This window comes from Argentina silus (genome assembly GCF_951799395.1).
Source record: "Argentina silus genome assembly, chromosome: 16".
Classification (NCBI taxonomy): Eukaryota; Metazoa; Chordata; class Actinopteri; order Argentiniformes; family Argentinidae; genus Argentina; species Argentina silus.
Window position 1 is genome coordinate 1,621,562 of NC_139670.1, and position 10,000 is coordinate 1,631,561.

The 10,000-nt window shown below is 52.5% G+C and overlaps 1 protein-coding gene across 1 annotated transcript in view; it reads left to right on the forward strand.

The window, feature by feature from the left end:
- Window positions 1-1,610: 1,610 nt before the first annotated feature.
- btbd17a (BTB (POZ) domain containing 17a) overlaps window positions 1,611-10,000 on the forward strand; it is a gene marked incomplete at both ends in the record, with an annotated part of 47,517 nt that continues 39,127 nt past the window's right edge. Inside the window, one exon of the mRNA XM_083687579.1 lies at window positions 1,611-1,637. Coding sequence (XP_083543705.1) covers window positions 1,611-1,637 — 27 coding nt within the window. The remainder of the gene's footprint in view (window positions 1,638-10,000) is intronic.

Below are 10,000 nucleotides of genomic sequence, written 5' to 3' on the forward strand. Positions count from 1 at the left end.
CCCGGGGGGGGTATCTGGTGGGGGGTTATCTGGTGGGGGGGGGGTATCTGGTGGGGGGGGGTATCTGGTGGGGGGTTATCTGGTGGGGGGGGGGTATCTGGTGGGGGGGGGGTATCTGGTGGGGGGGGGTTATCTGGTGGGGGGGGGTATCTGGTGGGGGGGGGGTATCTGGTGGGGGGGGGTATCTGGTGGGGGGGGGGTATCTGGTGGGGGGTTATCTGGTGGGGGGGGTATCTGGTGGGGGGGGGGTATCTGGTGGGGGGGGGTATCTGGTGGGGGGGGGGTATCTGGTGGGGGGTTATCTGGTGGGGGGGGTATCTGGCCGGGGGGGGGTTATCTGGCCGGGGGGGGGTATCTGGCCGGGGGGGGTTATCTGGCCGGGGGGGGTTATCTGGCCGGGGGCTTGGGACAAGCCGAGCCTCTTATCAAGGGACATGTTCTGTCCTGTTACGTATCAGAAGAAAACTCCCCAATGTGTCACAATAATATGACTTGTTATTGCTCAAACTAAATGTTCAGTGGGAGAGGTGTGTGTGTGTGTGTGTGTGTGTGTGTGTGTGTGTGTGTGTGTGTGTGTGTGTGTGTGTGTGTGTGTGTGTGTGTGTGTGTGTGTGTGTGCGTGCGTGCGTGTGTGTGTGTGTGTATGTGTATGTGTGTGTGTGTTCAATGTGAGATATGTGTGTGTGTGTGTGTGTGTGTGTTCAATGTGAGATATGTGTGTGTGTGTGTGTGTGTGTGTGTGTGTGCGTGTGTGTGTGTGTGTGTGTGTGTATGTGTGTGTGTGTGTGTGTGTATGTGTATGTGTGTGTGTGTGTTCAATGTGAGATATGTGTGTGTGTGTGTGTGTGTGTGTGTGTGTGTTCAGTGGGAGAGATATGTGTGTTTGTGTGTGATGTGTGTGTGTGTGTGTGTGTGTATGTGTGTGTGTGTGTGTGTGTGTGTGTGTTCAGTGTGAGAGATAATAAGCTGACCAGATACTGTAGCCTGTGTGCTGTCAGGTGTGGTTAGTTATTTGCCCAGAATGCTGTAGTTCAGCTGTATGAGCCTCTATCAGTAGGAGGTGTGGCTCACCTTGCCTTTTATCAGACTACACTATGGGCTAGACAAGAATACCTGTCATATCCATAGGTGTGTGTGTGTGTGTGTGTGTGTGTGTGTGTGTGTGTGTGTGGGTGTGTGTGTGTGAGTGTGTGTGTGTGTGTGTGTGTGTGTGTGTGTGTGTGTGTGTGTGTGTGGGTGTGTTTGAATAGGGATGGATGGTACTGAACTCCATAACCCAACCCCTTATGTAATAACATACTGTACAGGTGGGTAACAATTACATTTGCTTTGATCTGACACACTAGAGAGATGTTTGTTTAGGTTTTTTGATGTTTACTTATGACAGGAACTCCCAGGGACTGAGAAAAGCGTCACATGAAAGAACAGGTTAACTGGTGGAGGTGGAGGTGGAGGGGGGGGGGTGGAGGGGTGGAGGGGTGGAGGTGGAGGTGGTGGTGGAGATGGAGGGGGGGAGGGGAGAGGTGGAGGTGGAGGGGGGGGTGGAGGTGGAGGGGGGGTGGAGGGGTGGAGGTGGAGGTGGTGGTGGAGGTGGAGGGGGGGAGGGGAGAGGTGGAGGTGGAGGGGGGGGTGGAGGGGTGGAGGTGGAGGTGGTGGTGGAGGTGGAGGGGGGAGGGGAGAGGTGGAGGGGGGAGGGGTGGAGGTGGAGGAGGAGGGGGAGGAGGGTGGGGTGGAATGGTGGAGGTGGAGGTGGTGGTGGAGGTGGAGGTGGAGAGGTGGAGGGGTGGAGGGAGGGAGGGAGGTGGAGGAGGAGGAGGGGAGGGGTGGAGGTAGAGGAGGGGTGGAGGTAGAGAAGGGGGGGAGGGGGGGGAGGGGTCTTCTTTACTTCTGCATCTGAAGCCATGGGCCCCTGGCAGGATTGGGTTTCTCTCAACACCTGTTCCCTTGGAAACCATGGAACCTCAGTCTGCCTCAGGCAGGTATTTCCTCAGAGGCCTCGGCTCAGATTCAGGGGAAGATTGGTTGTGTGTGTGTGTGTGTGTGTGTGTGTGTGTGTGTGTGTGTGTGTGTGTGTGTGTGTGTGTGTGTGTGTGTGTGTGTGTGTGTGTATGTGTGTGTGTGTGTGTGTGTGCACGCGCGTGTGATCATGGCTAACACACACAAACACTATTTTGAGGAAGACTATTTTTTCATTGATACCCTTGTCTCTCTTCACATAGACACAAACTCATTTGGCAGTGATTGCCACAAGCCAGGGGATAAAGAGCTTTATTTGTGATTATCCCTGTGAAGCCCCTCTACACAGGCCTGGCAGCATATCCCACAATGGCTGCACATTCCTTAACCTGGCCGGGTTGTGATGTACCGCTACCAAGCAGAAACCACTCACAGTCATCTTTTTTTTAAAATATGTTTTTAGGGCATTTCTGCTTTATTGGGAGAGAGACAGTAGAGATGGGGGAGAGAGGAGGGATGACATGCAAGACAGGTCGAGGGTCGGAATCAAACCAGGAACCTTGTGATTACGTGGTAAGCGCATTAGTGTGCTACACCACCGAGCGCCCCGCTCACAGTATTCTTAAAGTACCGTCTACAGTATAACACACAGATAAAGGGTCAAAAAGTCGGAGGGTCCTGAAATAAAATATTAAAAACGCTAAAAACCTTAGAATCTCAGTCCCTCCACTCCGCCTCAACGGTTGGCAGATGGACTGTTTTCCTCTCCCGTAGAGATTGGCAGTCTGAGGTTTACCAGTGTGGGCTGTAGCCTTAGCTGGAGTTACCTCTGCTGTGGCCAGGACAGCCTGACTCTGCAGTATATTCCTGAAGGAAGACAAAATGGAGGCTTTCCCAGTGCAGCTGTGTCAACAGGTGTGGGACCAGGGCAAACACCTGCAGCTCTCCTGAGGGACCTGAGGGTTCAAGATGGAGGGTATCACAGTTCCACTGACTCACCAAGCTTCTCCTCTCTTCTCCTCTCTCATCTCCTCTCTTCTCTTCTCCTCTCTTCTCCTCTCCTCTCTTTTCCTCTCTTCTCTTCTCTTCTCCTCTCATCTCCTCTCTTCTCCTCTCTTCTCCTCTCTTCTCCTCTCATCTCCTCTCCTCTCTTCTCTTTTCCTCTCTTCTCTTCTCTTCTCCTCTCTTCTCCTCTCTTCTCCTCTCTTCTCCTCTCATCTCCTCTCCTCTCTTCTCTTTTCCTCTCTTCTCTTCTCTTCTCCTCTCTTCTCCTCTCTTCTCCTCTCTTCTCCTCTCTTCTCTTCTCCTCTCTTCTCCTCTCTTCTCCTCTCTTCTCCTCTCTTCTCTTCTCTTCTCCTCTCTTCTCTTCTCCTCTCCTCTCTTCTCTTCTCCTCTCTTCTCCTCTCTTCTCCTCTCTTCTCCTCTCTTCTCTTCTCCTCTCTTCTCTCTTCTCCTCTCTTCTCCTCTTCTCATTTCTTCTCCTCTCTTCTCCTCTCATCTCCTCTCTTCTCTTCTCTTCTCCTCTCCTCTCCTCTCTCTTCTCCCTCTCTCTCTAAGGTCATGTTTGAATCACTTGGCAAATATGAGCAACAATTTAAAGGAGGAGTAGTTGAAGAGTTTTCTGTGTGTGTAAATGTCCCCGTCTGTTTCTCATTGGTATTACTTATGTTGACTGTGACTGATGTTGGAATGGAGAGGAGAAGGTGGACATCTTAGCTGTCTGTGATATACATGTACAGTATGAGGATGTGTTTGTGTGTGTACATGCGTTTGTGTGTGTGTATGTGTGTGTGTGTGTGTGTGTGTGTGTGTGCGTGCGTGCGTGTATCCGTTCGTCTGTCTGTGTGTGCGTACATGCGTATGTGTGTGTGTGTGTGTGTGTGTGTGTGTGTGTTGGTGTGTGTGTGTTGGTGTGTGTGTGTGTGCGTGTATATGTGTGTGTGTGTGTGTGTGTGTGTGTGTGTTCAGGTGTCCTGCCTCAAGGTCCTCTCCAGCGGTGGAGGACAGGCCCATCTTTGTCCCACACACATAAAGACCACTCTGTTCATCTCCCCTGGCCGTACCGCCAACCTGTCCCAGCTTCAGAATGACATCTCAGTGGCACCGCGGCCGCCAACCTGTCCCAGCTTCAGAATGACATCTCAGTGGCACGGCGGCCGCCTCACTCACCTGTCACTGCGGCCACGGGCACGTGTGGAGAACAGTGACACCCCCGAGGGGAGAGAGGATTAGGAAGAGGGAACTACTGGATGGTATTGGAAGATTTAGACTTTTAGGAGACATGCCAATCAGGCTAAACATTTGGAACTGGTTTTCACCACACCCAGCGATGGTGAGTGATCAAGTTAAGTGTGACAAGAACTATCAAACCAATCAACATGCAGGTCGGTGTGACGTGAAGATGTTAAAGCTTTGTACGCTGCTTCAGACTGCGTGACGGATCAAAGGGTAACAAACTACAAGAGCTGAGGGAAAACTCAGACCACACGGCTGGACCCAGGGCATGGACCTGCTCTGCTGAGGGAGAACTCAGACCACACGGCTGGACCCAGAGCATGGACCTGCTCTGCTGAGGGAGAACTCAGACCACACGGCTGGACCCAGGGCATGGACCTGCTCTGCTGAGGGAGAACTCAGACCACACGGCTGGACCCAGGGCATGGACCTGCTCTGCTGAGGGAGAACTCAGACCACACGGCTGGACCCAGAGCATGGACCTGCTCTGCTGAGGGAGAACTCAGACCACACGGCTGGACCCAGGGCATGGACCTGCTCTGCTGAGGGAAAACTCAGACCGCACGGCTGGACCCAGGGCATGGACCTGCTCTGCTGAGGGAGAACTCAGACCACACGGCTGGACCCAGGGCATGGACCTGCTCTGCTGAGGGAGAACTCAGACCACACGGCTGGACCCAGGGCTGGACCCAGGGCATGGACTATATACAAATAAAAGATTCCTGAAACACAGAAGTTGTAACTGTCCTTTTGTTGTCTTACAGTACGGTAGCCATCCATGGTAATTGTCAACCCGTTCTCCTAGAATCCCCCGGCTGTGGAGCCGTTGTGTGTTTTGGTAATGACCGGGTTCTGTACAGCGAAGCCCTTCCCCACAGAGCCGGGCCACGAGCCGTTAACGAGGCAAACAAGTGTCGGAAGTCATCAGCACGCCGCAATTAGGAACAAATGAACAGGGAGGCGACACTCCTGGGGATGCGGGCGCCCTATTCCCTAGAAAACCCTCGGAGAAAAGATTATCTAGGGCTCGCACGGGATCTTTGTGAAAAAACACTTTTTTTTCATCACGGATGACATGCTTCCATACAGAACCACACGGGAGGAAGCGGTGCGTTGGCCGGTACTGTCTGCTGGTACTGTCTGCTGGTACTGTCTGCTGGTTAGGATACTGAAACACAGCGAGGCTCTCAGTGACAACTATGACACCCTCACTCAGTAGTGTACAGTTGCTATGGTTTCCTCAGTGAAAGGACTGTGTCCACGTCTCCCAGGTAGCTGGCAGGGAGCTCAGCGGTGCGGAGGAGCGGCTTTGACCTCCACATACCAACCAATCACATGGAACAATGTTTGTTTGTGATATGAAAATGCCTGGTAGGCTCACAGAGGGGAGTCTGTGTGCACTGTGTAGACAATATTTACATGTATGGTACCAGTCGAAAGTTTGGACACACCTTCTCATTCAATGGTTTTTCTTTATTTTTTATTATTTTCTACATTGTAGATTAATATTGAAGGCATCAAAACTATGAAGGAACACATATGGAATTATGTAGTAAACTAAAAAGTGTTAAACAAACCAGAATATGGTTTATATTTTAGATTCTTCAAAGTAGCCACCTTTTGCTTTGATGACAGCTTTGCACACTCTTGGCAAGGTGTGTCCAAACTTTTGACTGGTTCTGTATGGTTCAAGTTTCAACACGACTCTCTGTTTGGCCACTGAGCTAACTGTGCAATCATTTCTGAGAATCACCTCAGAGACACCATCACTGGAAACCATAACGATCAATATCAATACAGTAACTTCCTGAGGGGGCTTAAAGGGATAGTCCACTTAAAGGGATAGTCCACCACAAACCGTCACTTGACGCACTTTTGAAGTCTTTATCTCCAATATCTAACAACTTGCAGCATGCAGACACATTTACCAACATGGTGGAAGTGGAAGGCGTCCGGTGTGTGCTCTCCATCTGCTACCATTACATCAGATCTATCCCTTTAAACACAAACACGTCTGTTCCTCTTGTGTGACCTGAATGACCTCACAGCGGCCCGTGAGACCAACGCATCTGTCACCTTTCCCACATCCACAGCTCAACCCCTGGGGCCTCTGTCACCTCTCCCACATCCACAGCCCAACCCCTGGCGCCTCTGTCACCTCTCCCACATCCACAGCCCAACCCCTGGGGCCTCTGTCAGGACCTCTCACATCCACATCTCAACCCCCGGGGCCTCTGTCAGGACCTCTCACATCCACATCTCAACCCCCGGGGCCTCTGTCAGGACCTCTCACAAGGCCTCTGTGCAGCAGCAATGATGCAAGCCTGTTGGTAAATAGTAGAGAGGTTCAATCCAGGTTCAGAAGTCCGAAATGAGAACCCTAATAACATTGGAGTTGTGCAGTTAGTATAAAAATAGTGGAAGGAATTTTATAACAACAAATAAAAAACACGTTATACAGTGTTGAACATTATGTCCAGGAGATAAAATAAGGTCAGTAAATAAAGACGATTCCTCAATAAACAATCACCAGTCTCACACTGACTCACACATCCAGATCGGTGGTTTACAGCCCAACGTTGCTAGTTTATAGATCCATTACAGGCTTGCAAAAGGACTGGCAGGAAACTCTGGAAATGTTTACCTTGGCTTGCTTACCAAACTCATCAATGGCTGGAGAGCTGCTGCTGTTTTCAGTTTGCTAAGGGGCCCTGCATGGCATACGCCAGGAGGGGGGGGGGCTAGAGGGGGGGCTGGAGGGGGTTGGAGGCCAGGGGTGGAGGCTGGGGGTTGGAGGCCAGAGGCTGGAGAAGGCTGGAGGCCGGGGCTGGAGACTGGATGTTGGAGGCCAGAGGCTGGAGAGGGCTGGAGGCCAGGGGCTGGAGGGGACTAGAGGCCGGGGGTTGGAGGCCAGCGGCTGGAGAGGGCTGGAGGCCAGGGGCTGGAGGGGACTAGAGGCCGGGGGTTGGAGGCCAGCGGCTGGAGAGGGCTGGAGGCCAGGGGCTGGAGGGGACTAGAGGCCGGGGGTTGGAGGGGACTGAAGGCCAGAGGCTGGAGGGGACTGGAGGCCAGAGGCTGGAGGGGACTGGAGGCCGGGGGCCGGAGGGGGCTGGAGGCCGGGGGCCGGAGGGGACTGGAGGGTGCTGTTATTAGACTGGGACAGAGGAGCTTTGATACGGACCGTGCGCTGCCAGAGCTCAGGACACACTCCAGGTCAGAGAACACGCCGGGCCCAGTTTATCAGCCCGGGTCCAGAGCTCTGCCCAGACAAACAACAGGTCCTCTCTCACGTTAGTGTAGCGGAGGTGGTTGGGAACCACTCTCCTGTGATCAGTAGCCTCGGCTTTAGCTAAGCGGGCTAGCATGTCTGACACGAGGGAGACCCAGGTTCAGATCCCCCTCAGTCAGCATATACACATACTGTACGAGCAGAATATTTGACTGTTTGTTAGTTTGATATCTGTTAGTTTGCATGTTGGTTTGTTGTCTGTTCGTTGAATGTGGCACAGTGAAGCGTGTTATGTAAAACTGTATATCAAACCACACACAACCTCTTCTGTGAACACAGGGAGTTTTGCATGTTCTGACTTCAGGCTGCTGTAGATTCCTGTTGTTCGAGATACCGTGGTGTCAATGTCCAGAAAACCTGTCACTTCTGGTCCCTGATATTAAAAGCAGATCCAGGAATTGTGTTGCTTTTTCCACTGACGTCACATTGAAAAATGAGCTACTCGGATGCTGAGTAACAGTGGTACGGTAACAGTGGTACGGTAACAGTGGTACGGTACGGTTTGTTTATCAAGCAGGACCGGTAGCTAGCAGGTGAGCTAGCCGCCACTGACTCATCCTGACTCAGGACTCACTCAACTTAGACAAACATTTTCCCAGCCAGGGTGTCTGGACTCTGGAGAACCAGATAGCCTACACCTGTGATATCAGCAGGACACAGGACACAGGACACAGACACAGGACACAGACACAGGACACAGACACAGGACACAGACACGGGACACAGACACAGGGGGACCAGGGGTGGGGTGGGCAGGAGGACCAGGGGTGGGGTGGGCAGGAGGACCCGGGGTGGGGTGGGCGGGCAGGAGGACCAGGGGTGGGGTGGGCAGGGGGAGGACCAGGGGTGGGGTGGGCAGGAGGACCAGGGGTGGGGTGGGCAGGAGGACCAGGGTGGGGTGGGTGGGAGAACCAGGGGTGGGGTGGGCGGGAGGACCAGGGGTGGGGTGCAGCAGCTGTGTGTGTGTGTGTGTGTGTGTGTGTGTGTGTGTGTGTGTGTGTGTGTGTGTGTGTGTGTGTGTGTGTGTGTGTGTGTGTGTGTGTTAAAAGAGAGAGAGTGAAAAGAGATCTGGGGATGAGGTGCATTTCACACAGTTAAAGAACACAGGGGTTGTGACACGAATGCAGAAGCCCTGCAGACAGGATGGAAACTGACACACTAGTAAAACCAGAAGCAACTCTCCATCAATGGCTACTTCTGCCCTACAAGCCTGACACTGGATAAGATCACCAACAGAAGTCCTGAAGACCTACAGCACACACACACACACACACACACACACACACACACACACACACACACACACACACACACACACACACACACACACACACACACACACACACACACACACAACACACACACACACACACACACACACACACACACACACACACACACACAGCTGCTGCACAGTTAATGAAGCACTAACCAATGTGTTGCTATCAAAGCTGATTCGTTTCCATGGCTGCAAGAACGAAGAGGCACATTATGGTCTGGCCCAATGGCACGGCAACCCAAATGTGCTTCCAGCCAGACTTCAGGAGACAGACAGCACACATTCATGGCACACACTTCTCCTAGTCTGTCTCTCTCTCTGTCTCTGTCTCTGTCTCTGTCTCTCTCTCTGTCTCTGTCCCTGTCTCTGTCTCTGTCCCTGTCTCTGTCTCTGTCTCTGTCTCTCTGTCTCTGTCTCTGTCTCTGTCTCTGTCTCTCTGTCTCTGTCTCTGTCTCTGTCTCTGTCTCTGTCTCTGTCTCTGTCTCTGTCTCTCTGTCCCTGTCTCTGTCTCTGTCCCTGTCTCTGTCTCTGTCTCTGTCTCTCTGTCTCTGTCTCTGTCTCTGTCTCTGTCTCTCTGTCTCTGTCTCTGTCTCTGTCTCTGTCTCTGTCTCTGTCTCTCTGTCTCTGTCTCTGTCTCGGTCTCTCTGTCTCTGTCTCTGTCTCTGTCCCTGTCTCTGTCTCTGTCTCTGTCTCTGTCTCTGTCTCTCTGTCTCTGTCTCTGTCTCTGTCTCTGTCTCTCTGTCTCTGTCTCTGTCCCTGTCTCTGTCTCTGTCTCTGTCTCTCTCTCTGTCTCTGTCTCTCTGTCTCTGTCTCTGTCTCTGTCTCTGTCTCTCTGTCTCTGTCTCTGTCTCTGTCTCTGTCTCTGTCTCTGTCTCTCTGTCTCTGTCTCTGTCTCGGTCTCTCTGTCTCTGTCTCTGTCTCTGTCCCTGTCTCTGTCTCTGTCTCTGTCTCTGTCTCTGTCTCTCTGTCTCTGTCTCTGTCTCTGTCTCTGTCTCTGTCTCTGTCTCTCTGTCTCTGTCTCTGTCTCTGTCTCTCTGTCTCTGTCTCTGTCTGTCTCTGTCTCTGTCTCTGTCTCTGTCTCTGTCTCTGTCTCTGTCTCTCTGTCTCTGTCTCTGTCTCTGTCTGTGTCTCTGTCCTTCACAGCCATGGGATTATGGCTCTGTCTGGGGTTGGTGCACAGCCCATCCCAGATACAGGAATCTCTTCTGTTGCTGCCCAAAGTAAACAACTGGCCGCTCTGT